Here is a 14,168-nt window from a genome sequence, read left to right as displayed (position 1 = left end):
CTACAGTATATAATATGAATACACACACAAATTGAATGGTCGAAGTTTCCTATCACTCGGCAATTGCGAATTTTGAATGTAACATAGAAATTTCTAAATGAAAGAGTACAATTAAATAAAATCTGCAGGTAATATTTTAACGACTTTAAATGATGAGCATGATAGCAGAAGTATTTTTAAGAATGCCATTTATTTCTGCAAAATACTTATTGGTGTCGATGGTCCAGCAATCAAATAAAATATACATTGAATAACAGGAAACAATAGATTCCTACTTCACATAATTAGTTATGAGCAACAACATAGCTTGCGAGATATTCACTTCTAAATGCATACTACGTCTTCAGTGCAGAAGCCATGGAAATCTCAGAAGTGCACAAGTCGGCACTACGAAATATTTCTACCTCCCGCAACCACTTGCAAACTGCTCAACACTCTCCAAGTATTTCCTGCGACCGTCTGTCGCGCCTTCCCATCCAGCACTCACCGGTGTCCTGTGCGACCCGATGCTCCTTCCCCACTTCCATAGTCTCTCCACTGCCTTCAGTAGTCACCTACCGTAGTAACGAGCGCTGTGATTGGCTACAGTGCTCCCACCATGTCTCCAAGCCAACACACACTCACAAACATATTGAAATACCTACGAAATACTGGATTTACATTTAAATAACTTAAAATTAAATAAATATTCCTATAGCTGGACCATAATTCATGTACTAGTCAAGTTACATGCCTCTAATTCATATCAATTTAGCTTTACACTAATAGCTTTCTAAAGACACGTTCATCGACAAAATCTGATGAACCATTTAGACTTTGGAAATCCATTGCTGGGTGTTACTTGTATAATTTACAGCCAGGTAATAAACTTCAAACTAATAAAGATATTGAAAATCTGATTCCAACATCAGAATCGCCATGCAAATAATGGTAATGTATGTGTTTCTTTTTAAGGTATCATGATTCCTCTGGCTATTATTAATTTCTACATGAACTGTGAAATGTCTGCCATTATGGTTTCACAAAGTTCACTGTCTTTGGCACTTCCGGCATACAAATCTCCTTCATAAACACAAAGCCCATTCCTCGACACAGCGTCAACATGGAATTCCCAGCCATGCAGTCGGCCTGGACCATACGCAGGTGCTACCCTTCTTGTTCTGGCTAATGTTCGGCACCACATGGTTGCTGAAGAGCCCCGGCTTGCCGAACGGCCATGCCAACTCTGAACTTGGAATATTTTCAGGGCACCACAACTCGCCCCTTATCTCATATCATCATATTTTTAGTTTAATATATATGTGATTACACTGTTATTTATAAAAGAACAACAGTTAGCTACATTCCACATGATACGAGGTCAGATTAAAATTAACACTGTGGCTTGTCATGTGGCCAACAGGGATATGAAATATTTTTATTTACATATTGAAATTCTGTGCAGAAAGCCGTTGCTGGAAGAGCAACTATTTATGATCCAATTTTAACAGACGAACAGATAATCCAAACTCTACAGGAAAGTTATGATCAAAGCGGAGAAGGTGAGGACATAGGAGGAGAGAACATGGTTATACCTCACTGTGCTGGTGCTGAAGCTGTAGACATCTTTGTGGAATACATTATTCGAGAATCACAAATTTCCTGGATTTCCCAGTTAAAAAATACACTTTCACCCGGGTGAAAATATGCTTTTAAGTGACAGTCTTTCTCTCAGGATCGTAAAACTTATCCATCCTTTGAATGGTTAAGGTTTTATACAATGGCACAGAACCTCCCGCCACTTTAGGAAATGAAGCCCCCCCCCCCCCCCCCCCAAAAAAAAAAAAAAAGTTTTGGAGAGGTCTTTGATTTGCAGCAACATGTACTCTACACACCTTTGTCTTACAAAAGTATGTAGTCAAATTTCACCAAACACAGAACGTTAGCTTCCGAAGCATTGAAATCGAGACCGCAATAAGCTTTTGTAAGCCAATCATAGCTCATGTCACGTGATGTTGCAGCATCCCTGAGTATGGAAGTTAATAGGAATATAAAAAAAGGGAGGAAGGTTTATCTGTTTAGCAAGAGTAATAGAAGGCAGATTTCAGACTACCTAACAGATCAAAACGAAAATTTCTGTTCCGACACTGACAATGTTGAGTGTTTATGGAAAAAGTTCAAGGCAATCGTAAAATGCGTTTTAGACAGGTACGTGCCGAATAAAACTGAGGGACGGGAAAAACGCACCGTGGTACAACAACAAAGTTAGGAAACTACTGCGAAAGCAAAGAGAGCTTCACTCCAAGTTTAAACGCAGCCAAAACCTCTCAGACAAACAGAAGCTAAACGATGTCAAAGTTAGCGTAAGGAGGGCTATGCGTGAAGCGTTCAGTGAATTCGAAAGTAAAATACTAGGTACCAACTTGACAGAAAATCCTAGGAAGTTCTGGTCTTACGTTAAATCAGTAAGTGGCTCGAAACATCATGTCCAGACACTCCGGGATGATGATGGCATTGAAACAGATGATGACACGCGTAAAGCTGAAATACTAAACACTTTTTTCCAAAGCTGTTTCACAGAGGAAGACTGCACTGCAGTTCCTTCTCTAAATCCTCGCACAAACGAAAAAATGGCTGACATCGAAATAAGTGTACAAGGAATAGAAAAGCAACTGGAATCACTCAACAGAGGAAAGTCCACTGGACCTGACGGGATACCAATTCGATTCTACACAGAGTACGCGAAAGAACTTGCCCCCCTTCTAACAGCCGTGTACCGCAAGTCTCTAGAGGAACAGAAGGTTCCAAATGATTGGAAAAGAGCACAGGTAGTCCCAGTCTTCAAGAAGGGTCGTCGAGCAGATGCGCAAAACTATAGACCTATATCTCTGACGTCGATCTGTTGTAGAATTTTAGAACATGTGTTTTGCTTGAGTATTATGTCGTTTTTGGAAACTCAGAATCTACTATGTAGGAATCAACATGGATTCCGGAAACAGCGATCGTGAGACCCAACTCGCTTTATTTGTTCATGAGACCCAGAAAATATTAGATACAGGCTCCCAGGTAGATGCTACTTTTCTTGACTTCCGGAAGGCGTTCGATACAGTTCCGCACTGTCGCCTGATAAACAAAGTAAGAGCCTACGGAATATCAGACCAGCTGTGTGGCTGGATTGAAGAGTTTTTAGCAAACAGAACACAGCATGTTGTTATCAACGGAGAGACGTCTACAGACATTAAAATAACGTCTGGCGTGCCACAGGGGAGTGTTATGGGACCATTGCTTTTCACAATATATATAAATGACCTAGTAGATAGTGTCGGAAGTTCCATGCGGCTTTTCGCGGATGATGCTGTAGTATACAGAGAAGTTGCAGCATTAGAAAATTGTAGCGAAATGCAGGAAGATCTGCAGCGGATAGGCACTTGGTGCAGGGAGTGGCAACTGACCCTTAACATAGACAAATGTAATGTATTGCGAATACATAGAAAGAAGGATCCTTTATTGTATGATTATATGATAGCGGAACAAACACTGGTAGCAGTTACTCCTGTAAAATATCTGGGAGTATGCGTGCGGAACGATTTGAAGTGGAACGATCATATAAAATTAATTGTTGGTAAGGCGGGTACCAGGTTGAGATTCATTGGGAGAGTCCTTAGAAAATGTAGTCCATCAACAAAGGAAGTGGCTTACAAAACACTCGTTCGACCTATACTTGAGTATTGCTCATCAGTGTGGGATCCATACCAGATCGGGTTGACGGAGGAGATAGAGAAGATCCAAAGAAGAGCGGCGCGTTTCGTCACAGGGTTATTTGGTAACCGTGATAGCGTTACGGAGATGTTTAACAAACTCAAGTGACAGATTCTGCAAGAGAGGCGCTCTGCATCGCGGTGTAGCTTGCTCGCCAGGTTTCGAGAGGGTGCGTTTCTGGATGAGGTATCGAATATATTGCTTCCCCCTACTTATACCTCCCGAGGAGATCACGAATGTAAAATTAGAGAGATTAGAGCGCGAACAGAGGCTTTCAGACAGTTGTTCTTCCCGCGAACCATACGCGACTGCAACAGGAAAGGGAGGTAATGACAGTGGCATGTAAAGTGCCCTCCGCCACACATCGTTGGGTGGCTTGCGGAGTATAAATGTAGATGTAGATGTAGATGTCGCCAGCCGATGATAGCAGATACTCACTGCATTTACATGGGGCTCCCGAAACCGGATTTCGTAAACTGATCTCCCAGTACCACTTCTGGGTGGTCTCAAACACTTCAAAATCGATTCTGGAAATCCGCTTCTGGTTGCCAGTTTTCCAATTCCACAATTTATTTTCGCTCCCATGTAAAAGCAACAGATTTTAAAAGTTGCTTGGGCTGTCAGGTTTCGTCTTGTTTTTAAAAACTTCGGCTAATATTGACAGAGTTGCTTTTTGTGAAGGATAAGTGGAAATATTAAGACTGAAGCTGTTTACACCTCATCTAATTGAAGAGAAATAGCAACTTTGCTGACTAAATCAAACTATATCTGCTGTTTTCCAGGCATCATAGTTAACTGGGCTAGCAAATCTGCTTCAGACATTGACATGTAAACACAACAGCGAAAAATGGTCTCCAAAATTTGGTTTTCACCTTTCGGAAGATGTGTCACATGTAAACATAATGATTCATAGCATAGGATACATGAGGTAGTCAGCTCATAGCAACATCACTGTTAAGTATCGCGAACACACAAATAGGAAAGTTAACGGTTTAACTTAATGAACATAGTGTAGCTACAAGAAAAGCAAAGCTTTCACATATAATATTTGTCTTTTTGCATGTGTTACACTTTAATACATCACACAAACGTGCCAATAAAATTTTAAGTAATGACGTAAATGTCTGGTCTTCTGGGATCAAAATTCTTCTAAGTAGCTGGCCCTCAAAGTGTTAAGCTTTAAATGAAAATCAAACGCTCTGTGATTTAATAAATTCACAGCATGTTTGCACACGTAACATAACGCACATTGCATAAAATAAAATATACTTTGAAAGTAATGCTTTTCGAACAACCAATTGTAATATTTTCCCGCGACCTGTTAGAATTTGTTTTAGCAGTTGTCAGAGAGTGCCAGAAAAGGCATTACTATGCCTGCGCATCTACGATGATGTAGGTAGCCCTTATGTTCATAGGTACATGGCATTAAGAGATCTTACATTATGCCATAAATGAAACAGGACATCGGAGGACACTCCAGGAGTATCAGAATTTCATAAACCATACTAAAATGCATAATATGACTTAAAGAGCACATTCATATGTCCAGATTCACAAAGAAGTAGGCCCCAAACCCAGCTGCACTTCAAGTAGCCAGAAGCGGGAGAAGGTACTGCTCATACGCGACGCTAATGCACATGCACATAAGCCCGGTGCGACTGCTCAAACGAACCTAATGTTAATGATTGTGATGTCATGCCCAACAGAAGCAGTTTGTCGTTATGAAGTATTGCATAGTCTTTGTCTCAAAGCCTTTGACACATTTCTTTTGAAACGTAAGTTGTTTTTTTCCCCCCATTTATGTTTTATTGCTGCAGTATTATAAAGCAGTAAAGACCTGAAGTAAAATTCTTTGTTAGAGTATCAGTTCTTACCAGTCAAAACTACAAAAATTTAACTGAAAATTAAAACAGCAAAAAATTCGCGAGTTTTCCCCAGATGAACAAATTCCTGGGTTTTCCCCGGATTTCTCAGTTGTTCCGGAGCATATACACCCCGTAATAAACCCACTGTGCGATAAAGCATGTTGTGGTAACATATCATCACTGCAACAACTAAAAATTTAGGACATGTTTCATAGCGAGTTTCTGCACATGTATACAATCCATGACTAGGTTTTCTATGAAAAAGAGCATATCTTTGGATTTAATAAAATAAAATACGTATGTGTTTACACTATATTTAAGACTTCGCAGTGCCGCTAATCCAGCACCCATATGAACAAAGAATTGCCAGGTTAACAACCATCTAGTGTATGTCACATTACCATAACATTGTAAAGAACAAACAACTTGAAAGGCATACAGACAAGTGCAGAGTGGTTCAACAAGTAACTAAAATAGACTAAGTAATAGCACATTTTTGCCAATTCTTTTTTTTTTTATTTTTAAAGGGGAGATATGTACATACTGCCAACTTACCATCTTTGTGTAACTGTAAATGAGTATATTGGTCTGCAAACATGACAATACACTGAGAAGGAAAAGAGAGAGAGGGGGGGGGGGGGGGGGAGGGAGAGAGAGAGAGAGAGAGAGAGAGAGAGAGAGAGAGAGAGAGAGAGAGAGAGAGAGAGATTTTCTTTGACTACTTAAAAACCTATAATAAACAAACAAATATCGCAAGTGAAGTTTTGGTGAGAAGAACGTATATTAAATGCTGTGTTAATAAGTAACCATCCTTTCTAAAATAAGTGGATACATACTTGTAGGGCTCCGAATTGTATTTACGGCGAGATGCTTCCCGTGTTGGCAACTCGTTCTCCTTGTAGAGCATACCCCATTCAAAGATTCCACGATAATGGTGGCCATCTTGATAAACAGGGCCTGTACTCAAATGTTTTGTGATCAATCCCATCAATCACAGGTACTGTCATCACGGTCCTATGTGCATAATTGAATGACAGAAATAAAACAAAAAAATCCTATGAAATGGTATAATTAAAGTGATTATCAGAACAAAGAGAATATTTTAGAGCATTTGAACATACAAGGGAAAGTAAAAAGAAAAAGACAATTTTTAAAAAAATAAGTTTTTTACTGGGAAAACAACACTGCAAGTAACATCCCTCTACATAATCTCCCTCTACCTCTATGTACTTCGTAAATTTCTTGGCAGGTCCCTTATTCTGTCCTGAAAGAATTTTTGTGGCATCATGCACATTCACTGTTGCCCAACTCCAACTTCATAAACCAAATAAAAGCTAGGCTTCATGTATGTGCACCTTTCAGCAGGACAAAACAGTTAAAATTACTTTGAGCTTTGTCACAATGTACAGTGGGTGCACAAGGTAGCTAAAAATCAATGTTTTGCTTGCACTGTATTGTTTTCAGTGGTATGATTGCAGGTATTATCCTCAAGGAAAATCACACACTTTGTGATAGTTTAAGACATTCATAGATGGTTGCACATGCTGAACAGTGGCTTAAAGTTCAACTTGTGCACGGTATCATCAAATCTGGCATAATGACAATCATGAATCATTCACTCAGCTGTGTCTAAATTCCTGCCCGTTTTCGTAATGTTTATCCAAACCCTTTTTATCACATACACGTCCACCTGCAAAGCAATCTATCCACTCTTAAATATTTCATTCACTAAGATAACTATTGCAACTGCATCCTGCAGAATAATCTCAGCAGTTTCAGTTCCATCAGAGTACAGAAAATGAATCACTCCTTTCATTTCCTCCTTCGTATAAAGACGACGTCCGCACTTATAGTAAAATGCTCTGAAACCATAATGAACAGTGCTAACCAGACACAAAGTCAATGCAAGAACAACAGTGAGGTTAAGATGGGGTCACTGTTGAGATGCTGTTGCCTGTGATATATGTAAGTACAAATCAACCAGGAGCCATAAACTGGAGATCTTTTAGATTTTATGTCAGAAGAGAGATCTGTTCTGGTCTTTTGTTACAAAGAATATTGACTTACAAAAGATTGACCAAAGAAGCCTTCCAGAGTCTCTAAAATATCCACAAGTAAAGCTATTATTTATGACAGACTCAAAGAAATAGCTAGGAAGTTACAGCCCAATTTTTCTTCTACTGAAGATTTTCAATAGTGTTATAAGAAAATTATCGTACCATAAATTCAAAAATTTTATGCAGGTGTTTAAAATATCTCGTTACATTTGTTTCCAAGCACTGATCAGCAACAAGATGAGTTCACAAATGAAGCTGAATAACGGGCTGCCACAATGATCTATCCTGGCCCCCTCTCCTGCTCAGTTTGTACACATCAGATATGCCTGAAACCACATCAAGAAAGTTTGGGTATACCGACGACTGGGCACTTGCAGTTAGGCATACAGATCTCTAAAGTTTTGAGTCCATATTGATTAAGGTTTATCAATTATTGTTATATATTTCCATAAAGGAAGGTTGCAGCCAAGTGGCACTAAGTCAGAAGATTCAAACAGTTCACTCAGACAAGAAGCTGGCCAAAAAGAGCTCACAGTCTACTCTGAAGGAAGGCTACTCATATACAATAGAAATCCGAAATGTCCAGAGATCATGCCTGAGAGAACACTCAGTTACAGTCAACATCTATTAAGCTACAAAAATCAAAATACTTAACAACATTATTGAGAAACTCTGGCAAATCATGGGCACCCTCTGCATCTAAACTCTGTACTTCAGCTCTGGCACTTGATTTATCCTGTTAAGGAATATTGCTCCCAAGCTTGAATACGCAGTACTCAAACAGTACTTGCTGACACTTGGCTGAAGTACACCAAGTTACAATTAGATCTACACTCACTTTCTGGCTACCCATGCTTACCAACATCTCTGCGGTGGTGAGTGCAATTGTATGGGAGTATTAAAAACTACAGAAAAATATTCACCACCTTGTTCACACAAACATTTCAATCACAAGTAGACCAAGGCTTCGCTCTTATCGCCCCTTGGAAACTACAGATATGTGAGTTGGCAACAGCTTTAATACTAACGACTGTTGGACACACACACGGCAGATTTACACTACGACAAAAAATCTTAAGATGCCAGGCTTATCATTCGAGTCACCTGGGTTTCAAACTGACATTCAAGATCTCTTCAGTTCTTAACCAAATATAAACCAATGCTGAAGGCTTGCCAATTCTCTGCACAAATGGAAGAAAATAACATCTCCGAGTAGTGACTTGGCACTGAAAAGCAGACGGTTCACAATGCAGATTATGTCCTCTGTGAGCTTTCCCTGGCACTCCAACAGAGTTCCTGCCACATCAAACACCGACTGAAAAACATACTTTGAATTTGGTTTCCACTGTAGCTTGTGGATTTTCCTGTGACCATCAACGATTATTAAGTGTGTTGTTGATTCCATTCTGTGTAAATATGGCTTCATTAGGTAATACTGTGTTATTAATGGAAGCAAATGACAACTGTCATTTAACCGGTGATAAAATTCAAGTCATTTGCGCTGTTTCCAACGTGAACATCATGGACACACTATAAGTGAAATGGATACAAGTTTTTCACACGTAATGTTTGCTATACACATGTTCATGGGACACTAATAAGTGCAGAAAGTTGGTGTGTGTGCTGCAGTAGGACTACTCTGCACTATGTCAATGTGTCACTGTTCCTGCATAGGTTGCTGAATTATATGTCTAGAAGAAATATGGGAACTTGGAATAATAAACATAATTTGCTGAAGACTCTGGGAAATGGTCTACAATAAGGAATTCGACATTTTGGAAAGCACAGGCAGTATTCTTCAATAGCAGCAGGAGCAGCAGCAGCAGCACTACATCAATCACAGAATCCATAAACATATATCATATCTCCATATTCTTCATTAGCATAGATGTGTGGCATTTCAGTGCATTTACGAACACAGTTAACAACTGCTTCTCTCCGATACGCTTTCAGTCGCACCCACTACTTCACTAACAACACATCACGGACAGCTGAATGTTCAATGGGCTAGTTTCAAGGCAGAAAGACATACTGAACAAGGAAGTTGAAAGCAACAAGGTTAGTTGGTTGTGTAAGACACAAACACGGGAGCCACTAGTCCAAAACTACGTATACATTAATGTGTTCTAACTCAAAAACCAATCAGAATAGAACACAGGCACGCATAAAGATTTTTTGTTCAAATGAGTGTTCCTGTTATATCCATGAGTACTGCTCATTCCTCCTGAGACATCCTGTATATCCTCCACCCCCCCCCCCCCTCCCCATCCCACCCACCCAAACATACCACATTTGCTGAAATCATCTTGATGATGGAAACATAATGCACGACATTACAATATTTATGAAGATCGTAATGGAAGATATTCTGCAGCACCAGGTAAGTGAGCTTTTTATTACATGTCAAAAGTTACAACACTGTCAGCGTCATGCACACCAGAATGTTTGCATAGCTGCACGGCATTTTCTCATAGCACTGCCCATGCTGCGAGATATGTTCTGCATAAAGATTGTGATGGAAGCGTCATCAACTTGTCAGATGATGTGTTAAATCTGAGGTACCAGAAAGCATCTCTTAGAAGTGATTATAGTTGCAACTTCAGTAGTCAAGAAAATTCTATTGAAAAGTTTTTGGAAGTTATACGAATATGTGAATATGGAGAAGAAACTGTCTACTCCAGTTTCAGAAAACCTTTCTTACTTGGTAAACTCATTTTTGAACTTGTTACAGGTCTGAGAAGTGCCAGGTCAAACCTACACTGATGAGCCAAAACATTACAACCATCTGCTTAATAGCTTGTTTGTCCATTTTCGGAATGAAATACGTCACTGATTCTGCATATTAGGAATCAGACAGTTTGTTGGTAGGTTTGTGGAGGCATGTGGGATTAGATGTTTGTGCTTAGGTCATGTAATTCACATAAATAACGGGCCACTGATTTGCGTATGCAGTGATGGTGCCCAATAGCAACACAAATGGAGTCCGTAGGGTTTACATCAGGCAAATTTTGTCACTGAGACATCAACATGAGTTCACTACAATGTTCCTCACATCATTGTAGCACACTTTTGCCTCCAAAACGCAGACAATTACACTGTTGAAAGGCGGCATCACCGTCATGGAAGACATCAAGCATGAAGGGATGCAGATGGCTCCAGCTGTCGGCGTGTTCTTCGATTGCTACCAATGGCCCCGTGTAAGCACAGGAGAATGTCTCCCACAGCATAATAGTGCTCCCACCAGCCTGCGTCTGTGGCGCGCTGCATGTTTTCAGCCACCATTCATCTCAATCACGGTGTCTGTTGAGATGACCCCAATGATCCCGTGTCCACTGCAATCTTAATTGATAATGTCATTGAATCAGCATGTAAATAGGTAGAAGTGTTCTGCCACATATCTCCATGTTCAACAATGTTCAATGAATGGTGTGCTCCAAAACACTTTTGCATGCACCAGCATTGTGTTCTTTTGGCAGAAATGCCTCAGATCACTATCTATCCTACTTAACAGGGCAGACAAGCCTTCAAACGCCATATTCTGTGAAGAGCCATGCATGTCAAACCATTTAGCGTCTAGTGGTAGTTTCACTGTCCTAACTCTTTTTGTAGATGCAGCACGTGCACATTCGACCAGCTTCGCCATTTTCGAGATACTCCCTTAAAGGCTCTGCATAATAACAATCTGCCCTTTGTAAAAATCACTTATCTCAATGGATTTACTATTTGCAGCCCATATCTTAACGAGGGTGATCCCTTACGTGCACTTACATACTTCCGTAACTGCGCCATGTGCCCACAACACCACCAGGCGGCATCCAATGTCGCGGTGGGCAGTAATCATAATGTTTTGGCTTATCAGTGTACATCCTGACTGCCAGTCTGATAAAAGATTGCCTTGAACATTTGTTTTTTAGTTTTTATTCTCTTTGCGTATTTCATAATAAATATACTCCATTCAAAATGAAGTACGGAATTTACATACTAATGCTGTCTGGCAATAAAAAGACACACCTCTTGTTTCTTGATGCTTCAGTTGCACAGGATAGAGCTCAACATTCTCACTCAGAAAACTATGCAGAAGAAACTATGAAAGAAATCAAAACTTTTATTTTGAGCAATTTGTGCAACCATGTAACTGATGTTTCATGCCACAATACTACAAATGATGACCACTTGCTTTGCAACTGTGATTTTGATGATTCGGTGAGTTTCAGTGAAGATTCTACAATGCTTTAATATGACGAGGAGGATCATCACAGTCAACTGCAAAACCCGAGACAGTTAATTAGGAGGTACAAAAGAAAAATGTCAAGTCACTGTAAGGTTACCAGCAAAATAAGCCTTGATCAGTGTACTTTAGAATGCTGGGATAACATTTCCATCACCTGAGTGGCTTGCTACAATATTCAAGTTTGAAATTGTTTTTGCTTCTTTTCTTGGAGCAGGTATTTTGCGTTGTAAACATGTAATGAAATCCTAAGCAGCTTTCCTGCAATCAAGATTTCCTGAAATTGAAAAGAAATTTTTGATTTATATATGTGAACTAGCACTATTATCAGCATTAAGGTTTCAAATAAATGAGCCAAATGAGATGTAAAAAAATCTTTTCAGGATTGCATTGACTTCAGCAACTTTTGAGTTAAATTTTCTACATCACCATCAAAAGGTAAGTTTCACCATTACATTAGATTAGATTAGATTAGTCTCGTTGTTGTTGTTGTTGTCGTCGTTGTCTTCAGCCCAGAGACTGGTTTGATGCAGCTCTCCATGCTACTCTATCCTTTGCAAGCTTCTTCATTTCTCAGTACTTACTGCAACCTACATCCTTCTGAATCTGCTTAGTATATTCATCTCTTGGTCTCCCTCTACAATTTTTACCCTCCACACTGCCCTCCAATACTGAATTGGTGATCCCTTGATGCCTCAGAACATGTCCTACCAACCAATCCCTTCTTCTAGACAAGTTTGCCACAAATTTCTCTTCTCCCCAATTCTATTCAGTATCTCCTCATTAGTTACATGATCTACCCATCTAATCTTCAGCATTCCTCTGTAGCACCACATTTCGAAAGCTTCTATTCTCTTCTTGTCTAAACTATTTATCGTCCGTGTTTCACTTCCACACACAGCTACAGTCCATACAAATTCTTTCAGAAATGACTTCCTGATACTTAAATCTATACTCAATGTTAACACATTTCTCTTTTTCAGAAATGCTTTCCTTGCCATTGCCAGTCTACATTTTATATCCTCTCTACTTCGACCACCATCAGTTGTTTTGCTCCCCAAATAACAAAACTCATCTACTACTTTAAGTGTCTCATTTCCTAATCTAATACCCTCAGCATCACCTGATTTAATTCAACTACATTCCATTATCCTTGTTTTGCTTTTGTTGATGTTCATCTTATATCCTCCTTTCAAGTCACTGTCCATTCCATTCAACTGCTCTTCCAGGTCCTTTGCTGCCTCTGACAGAATTACAATGTCTTCGGCGAATCACAAAGTTTTTATTTCTTCTCCATGGATTTTAATTTCTATTCCAAATTTTTCTTTTGTTTCCTTCACTGCTTGCTCAATATACAGATTGAATAACATCGGGGACAGGCTACAACCCTGTTGCCTGACACAGACGGGGCACTGATTGCCAGACGCACTTTGAGTTGCTTTGATTGCAGCAGCTCGGGCGATCATTTTTGCGACCAGATCCACTTCAGATCCTCAGGATCGTGATACATAGAGATTTCGTGTCTCTCCATAGAAATAAATCAAAGCTCGATAAATCTGGTGAGTGTAGGGAGGAAGGAACTGGTCCACCATGCTCAATCCATTGATGCAGGAATGGCCTGTTCAAATGCCAACAAAAAGGCAGTCTAAAATGAGGAGGCATCCCATCGCAGTGCACTTCACATTTGGTGTAACATCTTCAAGCAAGTTGGGAATAAACTGTTCCAGAAAGAGATGGCAATTTGCGGCGGCCAACCAGGATGGTGAAAGGTACAGCCTGACTAAGCAATCGCTGACCAAACTTGTCTACGCATTAACTGTGAGGCGATGATGGGCTGCATAGTGATGCACACCGTGGGGGTTTCCTGTTGCCCACAAATGCTCATTGTGGTGATCAAATACGCCATACTTGGTGAATATTGCCTCATCACAGAACACACACACAAGCTGGGAAATGCATTTCTTGGCCATTTTGTTGCAGAACTCTCAGAGTGAGACTTACACATGCAGGTTGGTCATTGGGCTGTAGCAACTGCAGCCTTTGGAGATGAAAAGCAAGTAAGACTCGGCACTCAAAATACGCTGGACACTGCTGCGAGACATTCTTTAAGTCCAAGGCAATGGCACGTACACTGGTACTCCAATTAGTCTCCATAGCATCCAACATACTTTCTTCCCTAATGATCCAATCTGCTGAACATATCCTGTCATTAGTCCAGACACTTCATAATGACCGTATTCACACTCAATTCGATCCAGATGTGCAGACAAACTGCACTGT

At 40.0% G+C, this 14,168-nt stretch overlaps 1 protein-coding gene across 1 annotated transcript in view; it reads right to left on the bottom strand.

The window, feature by feature from the left end:
• LOC126091992 (N-acetylgalactosaminyltransferase 7-like) overlaps positions 1-14,168 on the bottom strand; it is an 86,733-nt gene that overhangs the window by 51,326 nt on the left and 21,239 nt on the right. Inside the window, 2 exon segments of the mRNA XM_049907363.1 lie at positions 6,440-6,558; positions 6,560-6,617. Coding sequence (XP_049763320.1) covers positions 6,440-6,558; positions 6,560-6,617 — 177 coding nt within the window.

Source organism: Schistocerca cancellata, chromosome 7, assembly GCF_023864275.1.
Source record: "Schistocerca cancellata isolate TAMUIC-IGC-003103 chromosome 7, iqSchCanc2.1, whole genome shotgun sequence".
Taxonomy (NCBI): Eukaryota; Metazoa; Arthropoda; class Insecta; order Orthoptera; family Acrididae; genus Schistocerca; species Schistocerca cancellata.
The sequence above is the reverse complement of the archived record's forward strand: the minus strand, read 5'-3'. Positions and strand labels throughout refer to the sequence as shown.